Source organism: Notolabrus celidotus, chromosome 18 (assembly GCF_009762535.1).
Source record: "Notolabrus celidotus isolate fNotCel1 chromosome 18, fNotCel1.pri, whole genome shotgun sequence".
In the NCBI taxonomy this organism is placed as follows: domain Eukaryota; kingdom Metazoa; phylum Chordata; class Actinopteri; order Labriformes; family Labridae; genus Notolabrus; species Notolabrus celidotus.
In genome coordinates, this window is record NC_048289.1 from 7,530,270 (window position 1) to 7,552,529 (window position 22,260).

Here is a 22,260-nt window from a genome sequence, read left to right on the forward strand (position 1 = left end):
CAGGTCACATGGTACACACACACACACACACACACACACACACACACACACACACACACACACACACACACACACACACACACTCTCTATCCCTCTGATTCCTCCCCCCTCCTTTCTGCATGTCTCTCACTAATGCTGTGTACAGTGAGGGAGGGAAAAAGCAGGAGGGTTTTAGAGGAAGGTGGAGGAGGGGGAGCAGCTGAGAGGAGAGCCAGCGAGAGCAAGAGGAGGAAAAGGAGAGGCAGAGAGTGTTGTGAGCCCAGATTACAACCGCCGAGATACCAGAGCAGGAGAGACAGACGTGTGGAGGACGAGAATAAAGGGATACCAGCCCCGTCTGACACATTCAGAGGAGGAGAGAGAGACTCTATCTGGGAAAAGGGAAGGAGAAAGAGAAGAAAAAGAAGAGTATTTCAAAAAGTGAGCGCTTCAGAAGACGGTGCTGTCACAGAAGAAGAAGAGGAGGAGGAGGAGGAGGAGGAGGTGTGTGTGAAGTAAACTCCCCCATCAGCAGGAAACAAACATCATCTACTGAGAAGCTACCTGAGGTTTCTGAAGCCATGCTGAGGACCAGGAGCCAGCTGAAGTCCTGCTGAAGACCATGGCCCAGGTAAGACGAGGCTCACACACACAAAAACACAAACACATATGTACATGTTGGTCTACATATACAGGAATACACAAAGTAACCTGAAGAACAAGTTTCTAAAATGCAAGAATAGACCTTCAAGACTTTTTTAACCAAAGTTTGTCCAGTATTTAGTTTGTGTCTGCTTTACTGCCTCTCACACGTTAGGACACATGCAGGTGTTATAATAGTGTGTGACACAGTGTGCTGATCCAAGTTTGTTGAGCTACCTTACTTTGACATTTTGGGTTCTCTGCAGCTCTCATAGGGAGGGAAATAACCCCAGAGAGCACGTTATATCACCAAACATCTCCACGTGTCTGATCTGTCTGTAAATATGCATCATAATCATGTAGGAGTGATGTGCTTGAAACATAATGAGCTTTTCCTTTTTAGACTTCTAGAAATCCACGAAAGACAAGTATATGAATTTGGTAGGGTTACATCATTGCTCAGAAATTATGTAACATAACGTACACGGATTCAAGGCTGGATTACTAATTTAGTAAAGCGAGGCAACTGCCCAGGGATGGAGGGCCCTCAGGGGCGTCAAACCTCCAGGCTGTCTGTGTGTTCATTACTTTGATTAATAATAATCTGATCATCTTTGCATCTACATGGGACTATAAACAGGTGTGTGTCCAGGTTTTTAGACGAGGGCAGCCTAACTGGAGCACTGTCTGATGCAGAGATGTCATAAGATGTCATGGAAAGTCATGATTTATAGCACCAAAAGAAGAAAAAGTGCTTCACTGCTAAGTCCTGCCTTTGTCCTGCCTCTGACAAGGCAAAGAGTCAGTCATGGTTTAGGGTTTTGGGGTGACTCCCTTGACCTGCCCTTGTGTCCAAAGTACCTATAGAAATTGCTAAAAAATGTACATTTGACGGTTAGCATGAAAGAGTTTGCTTGCACTTTCTGATGGACTGATTCCTCTCTCTCACACATCCGTCCAATGAAAAACGTGTGTGTGTTTTTCTACAATTCAAAGCAGCAACAGAAGAAAAAGAGCAACACTGAAATGCACAGGAAGCTAGCAGCCTGATGCAAAACAGCCCCAATAGTTTTATCATACTGTCTCGCTCCGATAAAGCAAATAGCCAATCATAGTGTAGGATTTTAGAGGGGCATCTGGTGTGACCAATCGGATTTCAAGGGGGCTCATGCTGCCCCTGGACTCCCCTCTGAACATGCATCTTACTTTAAACCATGATGCAAAAGCAAATAAGATTAAAGCTTTGAAGTTGTGCCAAAGTCTGAATTTTCCAAACTCCTTCTGCAAGCACAAAGAAAATAACTGCAGCTGTTTTGCATTTTTGGGACATTTCAACATGACGGGACCTTTTTTTCCAAATTTGTGGTTCAAACTCTGCACAACAAAAATGATAGCTACAAAATAGTAGAATGCTAATGTTAGGTGGTGGCTATTGCTACCTCAAGGGTTGTTAAAAATGTTACGTCAGGAGACACTGGACCCTCAGAATCATTACTTCATGATGTCTTTTTTGCATAGACTATATAATATGTGGACATAGTCTCTGTGACGTCATCCAATTGTTTCTGAAGCTGAATTCTGAAGCCGCTAGTGGATGGACGCCATATTGGAAATGCTGACTCAACCTAACGTTTGGGGGACCCAGCAAGAGGCGAAGAGGCGGCATTAAGGTGGGCCTTTAGCCGCCTTGCTAACAGCTACAAGGTGTCCGCCTTTCAATCTAGTCAGCTGTGACGCTAATTATGGAAAACTCATAACCTTAATGCCTTCAAAGCTAATGAGTCATAAAAACATTCACCCCTAACCAGTGTGCGCTGATAGAGAAATGAGCTCTTCAGACCAATACTAGTTTTTTGTACCAGACTGTAAACATGTTTATTATCGCTGTACAGATCAGGTTTTTTGAATGGGTGTGTATGTGGTTTCTGGTACTTCAGGAGGCAGAATCTAGTGGAAACTCGATGAATTGCAGTTTTCAGCACTTCTGCATTGGCTTGATTTCCAACGCCCAAGGCTGCTGCTTGGTTTTAATTTGCTGGTCCATCTGGAGGTGGTGAAACAATGATGATTTATTTAAGTTGCTTTGTTATTATGATTTTTTTTTTTTTTTTTAAAAAGAGGTTTTGAGAAAGAGGAGCTTTTATGCCTTTATCACCTTTAATGAGAGACTAGAGATAGGTGTGGGGTTGCGAAACTTTACCAGCTGATGTCTGAACACACTCTAGGCTCAGTGCTGAACATCAACTCAGCTGTTTCCACAGAAAATCCGACCTGAACACAGGAGCTAAGATTATGTATAAAGAAATAACCAATCTGATTTTACTCTGTACGCCATGAAGAGGCATCAAGATGAGAGAGACTATTTCAACATCAGTTAAAACTCCTCACAGGGTCTTTAAGGCTATAAAGGTAGAGGAAGAAAAGTACATTCAAGAATCAGTGAGGAAGCACAATCGTTAGCTTGACAAAAAACCTTTCACTTATCTAATGTAGCCCAAAAGTAACTCAAAACTGAACATCAGTAATTTAAAGCTGACCCTAACAAGCAGAGCTCTTAAGTTTTGCTGCAGTTAATACTAAATTTTAACTCCAGAGTTTACTGTGAGCACAAACACAGACAGTCGTTGGGTCTGGGACTTCTTAACATTCATTGTAAAGATAATAAAATGTGTTACTGTGGCGTTCATGCGAGGGCAGAAGACGCAGAGAAACTGAAGAGAGGAGTATTTTGGGCTTGTCTCTGCGAGCGAGAGGACGTCTCTCTGAGAGAAAGGAAGGCTGTGTATTTTTAGCAAAGTGATGCAGTTGATTCAGTGTGTGTTATTTATGTGTGTGTGTGACTGTGTGTGTGTGTGTGTGTGTGAGTGTGTGTGTGTGTGTGTAGACTCAGAAACAGAGTGTATAGTCTTTCATAGCTGCTGACAGACAGACAGTGAGAATAAGAGAGCACTGGGGGTCTTTATGGTGTGTGGATATAGAGCGCAGTGTTTCCTTTAGGGCAGTGTGTGAGGGTGGGACGACTCATTCTGCCCGGCAGGATAATGGAGAAACTATGTAGTCAGTGTGAGAGGTGCATTGTGTTTTTGGAAGTTGTGCCTTGTGTGTGTGTGTGTGTGTGTGTGTGTGTGTGTGTGTGTGTGTGTGTGTGTGTGTGTGTGTGTGTGTGTGTGTGCGCGCGTGTGTGTGGTAACGTCAGGATATCCTGCTCTTGCTCTTGTGGACAGACAAACACATTTACGGGAACAAAAAGGAGACAAACTGAAGAACTTTCCAGAAATGTATGAAACAAAACGGACACAGGATAGAACTGACCCATTATATCGAAGCACAACAATGCTTTTAACACTCTTTTATTACAGTGTCACTCATGTTGTGCACTCATGGGTCCTTAAATATTTATCACTTGGGTAGACTTTCACCTGAACTGAAGCGTCATAAGTCGACCTGAGTCTGATTGTATATACGTTACAAAAAATCCCCTATGAAATCGGCATTAATGCAAAACTTCCCTGGATAATGACTTCTGCCGTCCAATCAGATCGGTGCACTGGGATGGAGATCTTGGCCGTGAAGAGTGGTGGAGGAAAAAGCTGCAGAGACAGCAGGGAGAGACATCCTTCCTCCCTACCCATAATCCTTTGGGGGCAAATAAGCCTGATCAAAGTACATCCTCTAAAAGTGTTTGTTTTTGTGGCTGACAGGCTCATTGTTATTCTAAGAGTCTCTTTCATATGGAAGTCAACTGCATTCACATCAGAAAGAAGAATCAGCTCTGTTTTTCTGAATGAAGGAGACACCTGTACCTCACAGTCCTGACAGAAGCTCTCTCACCCGTGTGGCGTATGTAGCCAGCCTGAATCCTGGAGGAACACTGAAACATTCAGATTAGAGCTGATCTGTGACACTTCAGTCAATGCTTGTGTTTCCACAAGTGATGCTTCATAGCAATGTTCCAGGACCAGGACCTTAACCTCAACCTCAACCTCAACTGCGCCTCTTCCGCTACTCATAAATTCCAACCTATCACTCTCCTCCCCTTCATTCCAACATTCTGCCGTCCTCCCTCACATCCTTTTTCTTTCAACTTCTTTCTGTCCTTCGATATGTAGGGCCCTAAAGAGGGGTCCGTCGTGCCTGGGAGCCCCATCCCCTTTAAGCTCCCCAAAACCAACAACAGCAAGAAGTTCAAGATTAAATTCAGAATCACTCCTCCAGTTAAACCAATAAATAACTATCAAATTGCATCCTGTTGATGGTGTGGTCCTTGCTAGTGAAAGAGCAGCGTGACACACCTTAGATCTGTCCCAGAAGCTTCTCTGCTCCTACTCCTCGCTGTAACTCCTGTTTCTGGTTTGAAGAAGGCAAATTAATCTTTAAGTAAAAACTCTTCTCTGGAGGAATTCTTTCTGTACAGTTTTGTGAGATTTAAAGTAAAAAGATGAGTCTGTGGATGCAAATGGCAGTTTTCATTACTGCACGCTGGTAACATTGTGACACAAAAGAGACCCTTAACACTGCATATTTGTGTCTTTTTGAGGCACTATTCCGCTGCTATGTTTTCAGTCTTTGTGTGATACTCAGCTCATAGGCAACTGGCTGTTTACAAGGAAACATATTCAGTAGAGAACAATAAATCAATGGGGATCAACTTTCCCTTGCATGTACACACCTCAGTCTGGACTAGACATTCAATCTACAGCTTCAAAATCGCTGTGTAAATACAGGAATCCCCTGAAAACAGTGGACTCACAGCCCCATTCGAACATGCTTATGTTCCCTTTAAATTACTTTGTACCCACCGCTCTGTTGACAGCTTTTTTCGATATGTGTGGTGTTCTTTGGTGGTGTTTCATTAAAAAACACTGGCCAGGTGTGCATGCTCCAGCGTTTTTCCGTCATTTTGATCTGTGTGCACGTGGATCTTTTTCACTACGTTGTCTGCACATGGCCTCATCTAGACAGGTTGGTTTTTTTTAACTCTGGGTAAGAAGGTGAATTAATTCTTGCTCAAAATGTAAGACTATTCTTGTGAGCTTTCACCCTCAGCTGCTCTCCGCTGTTTTTTAAAGGAGCAATAGTAATATCAATGAATGCTCTGAAATTCAACAGCTGACCTAAAACCATCATTTTCTGTTCTCAGTGACTTGAATGTGTGGAAGCGTGTGACTAAAACATTAGCATGCATGCTTTAAGAAAAACCTGGATAAATGTTTGAGGATATATTTCCTGACACCGTCATGTAGCGCTGTAAAAGGCTCTCGTGAGGTTAGTTGAACATACATGAAGTTGAGTGTGTGACTCAGTGAAGTGACTCACACTGAGCTGACATGTCCGCTGCAGAGAGTCCGGCTCAGCAGCCTGCGGGCGTCTCTCAAGACCTCTCCTTTTTATCTTCTCTGAGTTACGCTGCAGAGGCCACTCATGTTCTAATGGTCAGAGTGTGCTTACATGTGGATTACACTCATTGCATGGTGCTTTAACAGAGTCGTCCAGCCGCAGGGACGCACACAGACACAAAGGAAACAAAGAGGAGAGGCAGGCTGGACAGAGGATAGTTTGTGTGTTTGGAGACACTTTTGTACGTTGTGACCAAAAGACTCTTTGGATTTTTATTTTGAGCAGAAACTGGACATGTATGAATTCACTGACTCTTTGTCTGTGTTTGAAATGCGCACGTCTGAATGTTGTGCACAAAAAAAAGCACACTTCTTCTTCTGTTGCTGCCACTCCTGCAACTGAATATGACAGAAGAGCGTTACAGACAGAAAAGACATGAAAAAAAGATGTGAGGAATGGGATTTATTCAAAATTTAGAGTCTCACTGGTGGTGAGGAAATGATGAGAAAAAATTCAGAGAAGAAGTTTAAACTTTCAGTAATATCTGATCCTTTTTTTTAGCTTTCTGCATTTTGAGGATAAAGTCTCTGTTACATCTCTTCCTCACCACAAGTAAAAAAATCTTTCTTCACCCCGGCACTTACTCTAAATGTTTGACTTCGTACCCAAAATCAAAAGTTCAAACCTCTTCTGATACCTGGTCTTGCAGAACCTGATCAATATATCATCAGTCTATAACTGAATCAGGTTAAAGGCCTCCTCAGCAAGTTAACCAACTCAAAAACAGAAGCATCACACTTTACTCACAACCATCCATGAGAATGTTTCCATTCGGTGGGATGTTCTTTGCCCTTAAAGTTGACTGGATTTAAGGTTTTTCAACTCCATACTCAGCTCTGATTGGTTTATTTTGTCTGACCTGTGCCACTGCATGTTGTAGAATGACGTGTGGTGCTTTAATCTGCTGAGGGAATGATTTCTTTTATTTTATATTCATTAAGCTTCAAACTGTTCCCCATCTTGGCACTGAAGTCTTCAGTTATAATGAACTATGTGAGAATAAAGATTCAAAATAACTGGTGTACTGATGCTTATCATGCCTTAAAGGGATAGTTCAGGTTTTTGAAGTGTGGTGTTTTGAGGTATGAGTCAATGGTAAGTGTGTTACTCACAGGGGATCCCGGTCAGCCTGGTCCCTTTGTTTAGACACCGGCTGGAGAATCTGAACAGAAGCTAGTTTATTGACCTCTGCAGACGAGGTCATCTCTACCAGAGTTAGATAATCTGAACAAAGTCTGTCTAAAACATTAAGGTCAGCGTAAGTGTGTGCTCTACTCTAAAAAGACTTACAAGTACCTGACAAGTTCCTCATACAACCTACTTCTGGGTGAGTAACGTAAAATTAACGCATACTCACAAGTCTCTATGGTATGGAAGTGTGTTCCATTCTCATGAGAGAAAAAAATCTGCTGTTTTTCTGAATTAATGAGACACTGCTACTGTAAAATCCAAACAGCACAACCCGGCCACACAAAGAAGCAAACATCCTCTGGTTGTTCAGTTTAATCTATTTTAATTTAGCTCTAGTTTTAAGACATTGGGAGAAATTTAAGTATCTTAAGTAGCATAGATGGTGTTGTTATTATTTTGTCAACTTTGCACAGAGGGCACATTCTCACTATGCAGTAGTTTAGACGTAAAGCCCGTTCCGATCTGCTGGATGTTGCAGCATTTCTCCAGGATCAGCTGAGCAGATATGGCTTCATGGATATAAGATGATGCATCTGAAATGCATTCAAGCTAGCTACGTGGTTACTCAAGAGACAGTCAAGTATTGCTGAAAATACTGGATCTCTTGTTGATTCACAAAAACAGGGCAGTTTTTTTTTCCTCATGTGAATGCATATATGCTTCTTCAGTGTTGGATGCACAAGGGAAATGTGAGTAAAAAGAGGACGACAGCAATGTTGGCCTGGCTCCAGAAGGGCTCAAAGAATTGGATAAGAGCGTGGTGATGCAGAGATGTGGAGGTTCTTTGTTTGTGTGATACACTGAGGAAGTTATTTCAGTAACTAATGAAAAACTGCTTTTATCTCCTGGGATCTTTTATTAACTGTAGAAATTAAGAACATAATGCTGATGATTTACTGAGACTGGCTGCACCACACACACACACACACACACACACCAAGAAGTGGATAAATGGAGCACCAGCACGTAGAGCTCTGGGCAAAGGAGAGTGGGTTAAAGAGAAGGACATCTAGAGCACTTCCAGTTTGATGTCTTCAGCATTTCTCTCCATGTGTTTGTGTTTCTTGTCTTTGCATCCTGTATGTTTAGGTGTTCTGGGCATTTTGCAGCACATTACATTTGTAGAGTGTTTCAGCTGTGTTGGACTTTTGTGTCTTTAAATCTGCATGTTTTTACTCAGCCTGTTTCTCCTTCAGTAAATATTTGGGTGTTTCAGCCACCGTAGTTTTCCCTGGAAAACAAATACAGTCTGTCGGTGTTTGCTGAACAGATGTCAGAATAAAAAGATGTCCAGTGTGTCCTCTCTGATGGCTGAACCGAGCGTGTGATCTCTCTGAATGTGAGCTGAGGTAAACGTGATGAAACAGATCTGTGTGTGACATAAAAACATCTGAAAAGCATGCAGAAACGCTGAATTGTTATTATAATTTTCTGCTCCCACCCCCCACTCTCCCCTACTCTCCCCCTCCTCCCCCTCCTCCTCTGCTGTGTGCTGATAACAGTCGGCTCGCTGCTGGGATGTCGATTACAGGCCCGGATGTAAGAATAGTACACAATGCTTTTGTGTCTCACTCCATCATTTCTCCGGACGGTGTTTGTGCGTCTGTGGTTTGAACTCCATGACAAACTGGATCACATTCAAAAACAAGAACCAAGTGACCACAGAGCGGATATTATTGTTTGATCACGGTTTATTGTGAGAGTGTGATGATGGCATGTTTGAAATACACTCGTTGTTGAGAGTATCATTAAATCAGACAGACTACACATCCTCTTATTAGGAGTGTAGTTCATTTGAATGGTACGACAGAAGCTTTAGCTTGTTCATAAACAGCTAGTTTGACATTGTTGCTGAATGTGGATGAGAAGGATTATATATGGCTAATCAGTCACCTTTAATTTATATTCAAATCCTGTGCTGAGTATGGTTGTTTATCAGCCTTTATAAAAACACCAGAGACATTTTTATGTATTTGATATCACTGTGGCTCCTTCTCCTTCTCAGCATTTATGTGTTCGACTTCCGGGTCAAAGCCCAGTGTACAAACTCTGGAGCATGCAAAGAATGTCTTGTCCAGACTGAGGTGTATACATGCAAGAGAAAATTGATCTCTGCGGCACGATAGCAGTGTGTTGGTCTTTCTTTGAGAGATTCCACTTCAATCCGATTTCAGTTGGACTAAAAATGTTTACATGCATTTTAAAAGTCCAGTTTTAGTCAAACTCATGCAATAAATTGATGACCGATAGCTAGCTTGAATACATCCAGAAGCATCATCTCGTCCCTGTGAAGCAGCCAGTCATATTGGCTCAGCTGCTCCTACAGAGACAATGTGAAGTCCAGCAGATCAGAACAAGGTCCAGGGGCAACATTACTGGGATCTACTCGTTTAAATAAGTTGGGAGTGATGTTTATTTTGTACCACCCCAGCATCAGAGGCATGACACAAGTCACAGCGTTGACTCTGCTCACTTTCATTTTTTAAAAATAGCTCACATGTCTGGGCTTTATCGAGCTCAGCTGCTTTGAGTTGCTGCGATGCTCGAGTGCAGATCATTCTTTCCTCAGTAATTAGAAGGTTCTGGTTTAAACTCTCTCTGTCTCCTCTTTCATTTTCTGCTGCGTACAGAGGACTGTGCTCGAACAGCTCCACATGTTCACACGAGAGACTTCAGACCACTACCTAACTTCTGGTTTTGGTGGAGGCCGTGCACTTTTAGAAGTCGGTTTTCAAAGGGTCTGTAAGAACGAACTGATCAACTGTTTCAATGAGGAGCGAGTCAACCTGGATGTGATACTGTGAATTTTAAGCTTAGTTTGAGATAATTGGAAGCACTAAAATCTGAACATTCTGGTGCTGACACAGTAATGTGTGTAGAGTCTGTTGTCTCAGCTCAGTCTTCCCCTTCAGCAGTGTATTCTGGTAAGGTAAACGTGGTATGGAGCATGTGTTGTGTCATTATACAAAAACCCCAGTGAGAGCTGAAAAATTTCCATTTTAACTTCTGAAAATTGAAGAAAGCGGGTAAAACAGCAGCGTTCAGTGAGACGGGGAGCTCTGGATGTTGAGTGATGCAGATTGCAGACGTATGTGAGCTGCTGGTATCCTCTGATTCAGATTCAGATTCAGTATTGTTGTTACCAAGTCCCACTCCCGACAGCAGGAGCTCTCTGGGTTCATGGGCTCACAGTTTACACACCTGCACCACCAGGTAACTCTGGATCTCTCCTGTTCTCCAGTTAGCAGACAAGTTTCTCCTCTCTGTCCTCAATCCGTTGACTCTCTTTCTTCCTCAGTAAACTCTGATTCATGAAAGTGTCGTCTTGTGTCTACAGTAAACAGCGCCGCAGTCATCGCCTCTGTCAGAGTCACTCAGGTTTTAATTTGGTTGCTGGTTTCTCAACTAGCGGGGCAAGTATCTCATACAACCGCACTTCCAAAAAGTCTAACTATCCCTTTGAGAGAGAAAACATTTAATTACTGATACTGTTAAGAGGTAAAACACTTTTGTCAAAAGAAGAGAGTTTCATACAGTTCTTTTATGTCCGCCTTCGTCCAAAAACAAAGAAGAAGAAGAAGAAGAAGAAGAAGAAGAAGAAGAAGAAGAAGAAGAAGAAGAAGAAGAAGAAGAAGAAGAAGAAGAAGAATAAATGATAAATAAATAATCAATGTCTCAGAATGAAACTAGACAGACAGAATTCTCTTTACTGTAAGTCGAAGGGTGAGAGGACGAAGAGAAAAGGCTCTTTAAAGGGTTTCTTCTTGCTTCTCATTAGCATTGGCACACACACACACACACACACACACACACACACACACACACACACACATACACACACAGAGTCTATGTATTCCTGAAGCAGCTGCTCTTCATTGTTCGCTGATGAATTCATGCATTTAGACACAGTTCATCAAACAATACAGAGAAACCTGAGCTTCTGATTTAATGAGCGAGGAATGTGAAGCTGAAATGAAAACGATCCCTGAGCATCCTCAGCTATTGTTTCACAGACAGTTCTACTTTATTTTCATCTGCCTCAGTTTCCTCCGCACAGAATCACAAAGAAACAAACCGGCAAAGGCACACGGAGCGTCGTGTTTTTTGAGGTGAAGTTTCTGTTCTTGTCAGGAGAGTCTGGTGGCTTTGATTAAAGGAATGACAGAACTGTTTCTGAGTAAAAAAAGCACATCACACCTTAAAAAAAAACAAAGCTCTGTCCCTGCAGGGATCCTTTCTCTAATGTTGTTAGACTCTTAGAATAACGATCTGAGCCTGTAATTTGTGCACATTTGTTCATTTGTAACATTAGCTGGTTGGTGAAGTGAACAACAACTGCATTTTGACATTGACAAAGATCAGCGTTCATTTTAATACATTCTTGTTTGCTTTAACTATTATGTGTTTTCCAAGTTCCTTCTGCCTTTGTCTTAGTGAACCGATGCTGTGTAGATATGCAGAAAATGTGTAGACAGAGTCTTGATATTTTATTGTTTGTTCACTAGTCGGACTCTCAAAAGACAGAAAAGAAAGGCTTGTCCTTAAGAGCTTATCACAAGCTGCAGCTAAATGCCCTGAAGAGTTAGCTGATGCTTCCAGAAGCTGATGTCAGTGTCAGATTGTAAACCATGGAACTGATTTCACATCTGCTTTAAAACTGCTTTTTTACCTACATGTACATTTCGTTGTAAATCAGTGTTTCCACCTCACTGACATTTTCCTCGCCTCTGACATCATCTTTACACTTCCTCAAGTGTGACATCATCAGCGTGCTGCCATCTGTATGACTCTCACCTTCAGCAGCTGATCGTACCATCTGTCAGTGACACACAGCTCTGCAGGACGGGCTGTGTGAAGGTTGTGCGATGATGCGAGACAGAGTCTGAACGTATGTTTGTGTGTGTGTGAATGTGTGTGAGTGTGTGTGTGTGTGAGTGTGTGTGTGTGTGTGTGTGTGTGTGTGTGTGTGTGTGTAGATGTGTGTTTTTCTGCTCTGCTCTAGTTCATTCATCAGTTTGTGCTTAAAATAGAAACCTGAAAGCCTTTATATGTGTGTGTACGTGTGTGTGTATGTGTACGATTGTGTGTGTGTGTGTGTGTGTGTGTGTGTGTGTGTGTGTGTGTGTGTGTGTGCTCACTCCTGACCTGATAATAGGTTTCCTCCAGAGTGCTTCCCCCAGAGGCTTCTCCACAGAGAACACATGATGTGTGTGTGAGTGTGTGTGTGTAATATGTCTGATAAAATAGTAAGAGCATCGTGTCTGATCCCTCCTGTGTGCTCTTTCATTTTACTCTCCACGTGGAGATGAAATAGCTTACGCTCCTGGACTCATCCTCACCGATACACTCTCCTTTGAGCACAGATCTAGTTTTAGCAGGACCGAAATCTGTCCCACTATTTTGGAACACACAATCACTCACCACCAACCAGTCTCCATGCAGAGAAGTATCTATGTGAGGTATTTGTCAGCTATTTTTACAGCCCCTTTAGAACAGAGGAAGAGGTCTTTAAGCGTTTTAAAGCCAGGCTGTGTTAAACACTTGATTCTGATTGGTCAAAACGAAGAACAATGGAAGTTAATTCACAACAGCAAAAGTGATCACACACGTCATATCGAATCAATCGAAAGGTGTCTGGCACATTCCCCCTCTGCCTGTTGACACTGGTAAAAACATTAAGTGTCGTCTCAGGCTGGTCTTGAGAGTGGGGAAATATTGATAGAGAAAAGTGGACCTACATCCTGTCCTGCGATCCAGACAACAGCAGCAGAACTGGAGAGAGTATCTCTAAGCTGCTGATCGCTACAAAGTCACTTGAACCAGAAGAGGTAGAGATAACAGCAACAATGTTCAAAGTTGAGACATACTTCTCGTGTTCTTTAACCTGACCCTGAATTGAAATGTTCAGTGTAGTGAACATTCATCCCACAAGGATGCTGATAAGAGTCTGTTGCATGGTGGTGTTACTGACTGTTGAATCACCAATAAGTTAAAGCAGCTACAACCAAGACATGCATCAAAAAGCAAAAACAAAGAAAGAAATAGGCTTAAAACTATTAGATATAATTTACAATTAAAAAATGAACGAATATGTTTATTACAATGTGAAGCACCCAGCATTCAGCTCAGAAGAAAAGTTAAAACAGTCTCTGAAATCTACATTTTTGGTGAAGCTCACTTCACTGACTTCACTGAAGATGTAAATAATTCACACCTGATGTTGGCTATTAATAGACCCGGGCCTCGTGTCCCTGTGGAAGTTTGGTCTGTTCAGGTGGTTAATGTTAGAGCATAACACATCTGCACCCAGTAACCAAACTCCAACAATGTAAAGCAATCATTCCAAGAGTCTGGATTTGAGAATCAACTGAATGTAATGAAGTTAACTTTATGATCTTGACGTTTAGATGTATTATTCAAATAAATGTTGCATTGCTGCACCAGTGTGCTCTGAGGCCCTGACTTAGAGGATAAGACTGTTGCACATTAGATAATATTGATCTTTCATTGACATCCAGTGATTCCTGGTTGATGTGACAGAATTTGCACTCTTTAGGAGTTCCGGTTTGTTTGCTTTCTCTGTTCATACAGGTCCTGTATGCATGAAAATGTTCCCCGCATTGGTTAGGCCTGACTGTTCCCAACATGCTAACCTGAGGACGTCCCTCAGACCTGAGTGGAAATGAACGGGTTAATGCTGACAGCCCTCTTTATTTACATTTATATATAAAAAGCCAGAAATGCAGAAAAAGGCCCAAATATCAGCGACTTGCTCACAAAAACTTGATCTTAAGGACTGAATTTATGCAGAAATATTAAAAAGAGACTTTAGTTTAGGAGCTTAGACGACATTTACCTGACATTGAGGTGATTTAAATGCATCACTCTTCATCAATGCCTAATGCGATGGGGAATTTGAAAGAACTCTTTGAACTTTACAGGCTGGATAAATTGTGTGTGTGTGTGTGTGTGTGTGTGTGTGTGTGTGTGTGTGTGTGTGTGTGTGTGTGTGTGTGTGTGTGTGTGTGTGTGTGTGTGTGTGTGTGTGTGTTCGAGTGTGTGGTATAAGGACATGTGTGTATGTGATTGTGAGCAGGCGAGCGTGGTGATTGGTGGCAGGGTTTAAATCCAGCAGATTAAGGCTGTTGTGTAATGCTATGTAGGATTGACATGTGCCCTCTTTGGGGATTAAACATATTCTCTATGGATGAACTGAGGGAGCCTCACTGCTCCTCTCGTGGTCAGGTGTCGGTTAAAGAGGACACATCACATTTTTACATAAACAAGTGTTTAAAATTTGGACACTGAGATTAACAAAAACACAAATTACATTCAGCCTGTTACTGTTTCTTGTTTTCAAATACATTTTTAGTGATTTCACAAGCAGTTTTCTTCCCTTTCTTCTCCATAATGCATTACATTTTGCAATGAAAATACTGAACTTAAAGGTCAGCAGAACAGTACAAATCTAAAAGCATTACCTGTAAGCGTCACAGCACGGGCAGCTGGTCAACAGACGACATGCCGCTCTGCCACTGCACACAAATAGGATGACACACCTTCACTGAGTCAGCTTTTTTAAAGCTCCTGTGAGGAACTTTCAGTCTGTCATGATTCTGGCGCCCCCTGTGGATAGAGGGGGCATCCTGTTTTGAAATGGAAAATGTAAACAAAAGCTGTTTCAGCAGAGTGTGTCATACCACTTAACCCACCCCTGTCAGTGGCTTAAGACATTTAGAATAACCTTTTTGAAACAATCAGTCTTCATGCTGACCGTCTGGTTTGCTCTCGTACATCATGAAGAGACATGAGTATTAATTACAGTCTGTTTTATAGCCACTTAAAGATGCCTCACAGAAGCTTTAAATATATTTATATATGTGCAGTTGAGCAACGAATATATTGTGTAAAGCTAGTGAGTAAACTGTTAATCTGCAATATAAGAAAAGATTAGAAATGTTCAACATGTTTAAAGCACAGGATGTATAAGACACGGTCTCAGGTTTATGGAAGGGATTTCAGCTTTATGGGGCCAAAAGGTGGGAGTCACCATATGAGAGACATATCACAGTCAATGCACTCCAACTCCACACTCAGAGGGTTTGAACGGGACTCAATGTGGCGGACTCACAGAAAACATGCAAACAGAGGGGAAGGGAGAGGGTGAAGGGAGTGGTTTAAGAAAGCCACAGTGTTAACAGGCAGATGTGAAATGTGCGGAACTCCTTTCTGTGGATTGATTTGATATGACGTATGATCAGGTTGTCCCTGGCTTCACTAATGCTATTCAGAATTAATAACAGCTGTCACAGGGTTTTGACCATTTTGGTTAGAGGACGGGTGTGATGTCAGTCCTGTGACTCCATTAGTCAGATTGCTTCTGCCATGGGTCCACCAGCACATATGTCAACATGCGACAAGGTGGTCGTTTGGCTTCACGTCTCTTGCTGGGAGGAGCATGAAGGTGCAGTGTACATATACAGTCAATGGTTTTGACCAATTAGGCTCAAGTATTTAATACTGCCTGGTGATGAGTAAGACATTTCAGAAATGAGAGGAGCATTAAAAAGAGTCAGAGATAACATCAGAGTTGGTTCAACCCTGCAGTGACCTCTGTGCACATAATCATTTGATCCACTGTTCTCACATATATATTGATTAAAGAAGCTTTCATTTCTCAGGAAGGTCATCCAAGTTATCACAAAGTGTTCCCATAACATCCCTGGACTCTTTCTTCCAGGACACATGTATCATATTCACCTGAGATTCCTTGTTTGTAGCGTGTCAGGTAACTTCTCCGCCCTTGAAACAAACTTTGTTGTACAAATTAGTTTTATCTGCTGTCATACCTCCAGGCTTTAAAAAAAAAATGTACCTGGCCTGCTAATCCTGATGTCACAAAAAACCCTGCCCCTGATAAGCAGAAGTAAATACTTGAAAGATCTGTTTTCTCCTCATTGTGCAGCGTTTCCCTGAGGTTTCATGCTCCACAGCTTTTGAATAACACACCATCAACATCTGGACATGTTCAAAAAACAACATCAAGGGAACATTAAAGGGATAGTTCACTGTAACATTATAGAACTTTGGTGTCGTGTGCATCCCACTCCATGGAGAACATAAAGTCCAGAGACGTGTGTGTGTGTGTGTATGTGTGTGTGTGGTCGTGCCATGGCTGCAGCGGAGTGACACAGATGAAACATGATAGTTCTGTAAAGTAGAGCCTCTCTGAAGCTACAGAGCTCTAATTCAATCAGCACTTTATCCATGATCGGGCCGGGACAGGCCATCACTGCAGAGAAGAAGACTGGGACCACTGATGCTGCAGAGGTCACATGTAGGGTGGTGTGTGTGTGTTTGTGTGTGTGTGTACATAAAATCTACCCTTTCTCTACACTGCCTGTTCATTCATCACTTTTACATCTATTCCTCCTGACATGTTTACCCTCATTCATCCTCTCTTTGTGAGTGAAAACCAGTCTCTTCCTTCAGACAGCTGCAAACAGTCAGATCGCCCTCTAGTGTTCAGCAGGCGCCACTGCAGCCTCAGTGTGGTGGATTAGATGGATTAGATATTTAGCGAAATCTCCCCATGCTGCTTTAAATAGACAGATGGGTGTGTGTCCCCACCCTCCCCCAACATTCACACACACACCAGCCTCTCTCTGTTGCCATGCCAGGCCACAACACTCCACAAAATCCCAGAATAGAGACAGATGTTTGATTTTAATTCCAAAACAGGAATATCTCCTGGCTGTAAGAGAATTTATTTTAAACATTTTAATTATGTTTTCTCATCTTAATCAGGTCATGAACAGTTCAACAGTCCTGTAACATTTAATGTTGATTTATCTATGCATTATTAATGATGTATTTACAGATGCACATATCATGCATTTTAATATGCTACATAAAAACTGCTCATACAACTTTTTTGAAGTGTGTTTAATATTACCCAGCAGAGTCGTCAGGCATATGACAGAAAGGACAAGGAGGTGAGATTATTTTTAGTTTTGCATTTGGAGATTAGAGTCAAAATGTTTGAAATTAAATAAAAAACTTTATTAAAAAAAATCTAGATTATATTCAAAAATTAAAATCTCATTAGAAAAACTGCTCATCCTCTAAATCTTGAAATGCCAACAGAAAGCTTGGGTTTATTGTCAACTTCTGGTCTTTAATCTGAATGAAGATTTGAAAAAAATCGTGTTCATCTGTTTCTCCCCTGGCATACTCTTAAGATTTGTATCAGCCTATAATCCGAGTCAAATTGGTCAATTATTTTCCCTCTCAAATATCAGTACACAGAAATACAGCTGCAGTGTAATAAAGTAGAACACTGTGGAAAGGTTTCCCATCAGTTATTTAAGAAAGTGAAACTAAATGTATATAACACAGTGTATCACCAAGTCTCATTTAGTATATGCCACCACAATAACGGGGAAGCCTGCTGACTCAACAGTTGTCCAGAAGATGATCATTGACACCTTCACAAGGAGGATAGGCCACAGAAGGTCAATGCTGAAAAGGCTGGCTGTTCACAGAGTGCTGTATTCAAGTATATTAATGGAAAGTTGACTGGAAGGAAAAGTGTGGTCGGAAAAAGTGAAAAAGATACAGGGATGACCGCAGTCTTGAAAGAATTGCAATGAAAAGTTGATTCAATAACTTTGGATGATGCATTTATTTAATGAGGTTGGTGTCGGACCACCGTGTTTTATCAAGTCCAAAGTCAACGCAGCCCGCCGTTTACAGGGGAGATTTTAGATCACTTTGTGCTCCATCTGCTGATATGCTTTATATACATGCTGATTTCCTTTTCTAGCAGGACTTAGCACCTGCCCACAGCGCCAAAACTACCACGTTATGGTTTCCTGACCATGATATCACTGGGCTAGATTGGCCAGCTCACCTGAGTTGAAGGCTGCTATCAGAGCAATCCAATTCTGGATTTGTACAAGCAATTATCATCACAATGAAAACAAAAAAGAACAACAAGATTGACAATATATGAAAGTTTACATTTTCATATTTAATTATGAAAAAAAATGTTTTGAGCTGCACCTCTTCACTACTCCTCGGTACTTTCTCATTTTCTAGAAACACGGATGGATTTAAACTCAAACTCGACGGGCTGGCAGGGAAAAATACCTCCATGCTAATTTTCAAACAATATGTCAGGCGTATTTATATATCAATGCCACTCCATAAGGGAGCGGAAAAATAAGAAGCCAAGGAGCAAGAAAGATCATGAAAACCTCCAACCAGTGAGAAATTTGTGACTTGGTGAACAGCAGCATCTCTGATGACAGTGGTTTTGAGAGCGATGTTAGGTGGTGAATATTGGGTCTCCATAGACCCCCTGCAATGGGGATGAAACCCCTTCAAAACAAGGCCAGATTAGTCTTTACATATAAACCACACACACACACACACACACACACACACACACACACACACACACACACACACACACACACACACACACACACACACACACTCGGTCACCCTCCTCCTGCCTGACAATCATCTCTCTCCAGCACGATGTCAAGATTAAACCCGCCTTGTTTTTGGAGCAGAGGGGTGTTAAAGGGGCGTTACAGCTAGTGCGGTCTGCTCAGACACCCCTGCTGTTTTTTGGAAACCCTTTGTTTGGAGATGTTTTGGCATTATAACAGCTGTTAATCTCCTCTGATGGAAGATCAGATACTACATTTCCAATTAATCCCAAATCTCTTCAACCACACATCCTCATTGGGTGTAAAAAAAACACAATCAAACAGAAATGGGACCAAAGGTTGTTCATTTGAGTGTTTTACAAACTGCCACCTTAAAGAATTCCATCAGTGAGTGTCCCACGACTGACATGACCAACAAAAGAAGTAGACCCTGACTAATACATGGTTCACTGTTGTCATGGGCCTTTGACCAATCAGAATAGAGTATTTAACACAGCTGAGTGACAATTATAAATAATTTGATAGTGCTGCAGTCATTGTAGTCAAGGCAGCCTACTTTGGGAGGATACAAAGGATCAACACTAAATTTATTTTGATACACCCAATCTCAGCGTTTCACAACTTCCCAGAACTTGTTTACAAAATGTTCTAACTCTGTTTATAGAAAACATAATTCATTCTTCAGTATGTGTCCTTCAAAACATCCTGCAAATTAGTTACATTTAATTTCTGGAAATCTTATCAGACCTTCAGATATCTACCTAGATGTGGACTTTCTTTGACTTAGAACATGACGAGGAACAATCCTTTTGTTGAATTAAGAATATTGTCATTAAAGTTTGCCTGGCAAAGCAGGCTGTGATTCCATTGTTGAAATCCTGTCAGCACTTTCAGCACATGCTGCAGACCATCAGAGCTGTGCAGACTGTGGTCCAGCTACATTTAGACTAGTTAAACAATCAAAATTCCTTAGAGGTCCCATATAAAGAAAAATTATAATTTTACTTGCCCATACATTCATGTGTATTTCAGTCACCAACCAGCCTTCAACCCTGAGAATGCTGTGGCAAAAAAAAAGTCCTGCATTGCTTCGATAGCCCACCTATTAGGAAAACAGCTTCCATGAGGAGGTGTGAATTTGCTCCTGTGGTGACATAACGACAGGAGATTTGCACAGGCAGGTATACAAAACTATTCTCATTCATCAAGCCTTCAGCGTCCTTCTACATTATTGTAATTTTGTTTCTGTGTTGCAGAATCAAAATGCCAAGAGTTAAAGCCAAACACGCAAACTGCTCTGCACAAATGTCTATATTCTGTCCCAGCACCAGAGGAGCAAAGAAAACAGTGGTTGCTTTTTATTTATAACAAAAATGTACCGGCTATAGTTGGGGCTAATTTGTTTGTTGAGCTAACCACTTCACCTCTGACTGTTTCAACAACGAGGGCGGACCAAATAAAAATACAAAAGGCAGGAAGTAGGAGTAATGGTGCTTTCACACCAAGCGCGAACGATCGCGCTATTCGTGCGAATATGGACACGAGAATGTTTTGTGTTTACTCGCTCTATTCGCGCAAATGACTCAATCAATTCGCGTGTCAAAATCACATGTAAACTACTGCCAAGAAGCAAATATACGCGAGAGGGAGGGGGGTTCCCACGCCACAGCTGTCAACAAACAGAAGACAGTGGAGGCTGGCTTGACTTTCGTTTCAGAAGTGGAGGCTGGCTTGACCGCAGTAACAAGGTTGAGCTCACGGACATTGAATGGGGACGCCGGTTATGCTAAAGGCGTCCAAGATAACTTCCTACTACAACGGCTGATAGCGGACAGACAAAGTTCTTCACAACTCACCACATAATCCTCCTCACTCTCTGTCCTCACAGTGAGCTCCTGTTTATTCCTCACCCCATAAAAATAGGTAGTGGCACAGAGTTTGGGGAAGCTGCACGGTGGTAGAATCAAAGTGTTCAATATATTCCAGATGAGGGAATCTCTGCTTGAATCTCCGCTGGTCCATACGTCACACAACACACGTCCTGGGGGATGTGCACGCCGATTGGCTATCGCGCCGCGATTCATTCGTTTGAGTTCAGATATTTCAACTCTTGCTTCATACACGCGAATGATGCGCATCATTCGCACAAATCGCGCCATTTGCGTTGCGCGATACGCGCCGCCAGACCAGTACTCGCATCTACTCGCGTCTCTGCATTGACTTTACATGTACCTCATTCACGCGAATGATTCTATTTGCGTTTGGTGTGGACGCACCATAACACTCAGGTTTTACTGTACCACTCAGAGACCACAGACTGTATAAAATATGGACGTAGTATCCATGACCTCACCCATCTGTTCCTGAGAGCTGTTTTGAAGGCAATCGACGGCAGCAGCCATATTGGAAATGCGGAACTCAACCAGGCAGAGTGTGACGTAGTGTGAGCCTCCTAGCCAATAGCTATGTGTTCCCGACTGGAAGTCACGTCAGTCATGTCCTTATTTGGGCAAAACTAATCTTAATATCTTCTGAACCGTCATGTTAGAAAAAAATTCACTCCCCGTACAGTGTGTGCCATTAGAGAGATTGGCTTCATAGGGCCAAGCCGTTTTTTGAACCAGGCTGTAAACATGTTTATTAATGCTGCAAAGATCGTCTTTTTCCCATTCATGTCTATGTGGTTTCCAGTGTTTCTGCAGCAAGCCTCAAGCGGATTCTCGATGTACTGCAGTTTATAGCACTTCCGCATTGGCCTCATCATTTGAGATCGGAGGTTCCCGCTTGTCAGAGACATGCTGTTGTAAGCTCGGCTGCAACATTTCAACAGTTGCCTCCTCCTCCTGTTCAGGGTCAGTATCTGGATCATAATTGTAGTGTACTTCTGGAGCACTTGTCATGTTTTTTTTTCTGTGTTTTTCCACCTCTGCATCCATCTGCACCTGTCCGTGCCCCCTCCCCTTCAGCCAGCCAATCAGCACCATGCCTCATTATCAAATCAACCCCGCCCACTCAGGAGGAATAACAAGGTTAGAAACTAAGAGGCTTTTTTTGCAACTGCATTTAAAACCTTGCTTAGCAGACAACTAGGACTTATTATAAACAGCTGGATATACAATTACATGGGACCTTTAATAAAGTTATTTGTTGACATGAATCCATCTACATGGTGGTATTTGAGAGAAAATTGGTGAATAGGGTCCATTCTTATTACAGCTCTAAAATTCCATTAAATTTGACCACCATTTGGTTGATACGTGCCTTTTTGTCCTTTGAATCAGTTTCCGTTCCAGACTCACAACTCCCGTATCAGTCAGGCTCCTCTACAAAGCTATGTTTCAAAAAGAGACTGACATAAATCTCTCTCTGTGTCAACACTTCAGTGTTCTTCCTGCTGCCACTCTCACACTCTGAGTTTAGGGACTTAAAGTCGTATCCGGATGCTCTAAAACATGATGAAAAATTAAACAAACCTTCATTACCAAAGCAGGCGCAGACAGGAAAAACATCTCAAGCCCCCAAATCTGAGGTCAGAGGATGACCTGCAGCCATGTTTTTCTTGGAATGGTTACACAAATTCAAACCATCCCAA

The 22,260-nt window shown here is 42.0% G+C and overlaps 1 protein-coding gene across 1 annotated transcript in view; it reads left to right on the plus strand.

Annotated features, from left to right (window-relative positions):
• Nucleotides 1-537: 537 nt before the first annotated feature.
• LOC117829550 (rho GTPase-activating protein 23-like) overlaps nt 538-22,260 on the plus strand; it is an 80,015-nt gene continuing 58,292 nt past the window's right edge. Inside the window, exon 1 of the mRNA XM_034707096.1 lies at nt 538-610. Within this exon, the coding sequence (XP_034562987.1) occupies nt 602-610 (9 nt within the window). The 5' untranslated portion in view covers nt 538-601. The remainder of the gene's footprint in view (nt 611-22,260) is intronic.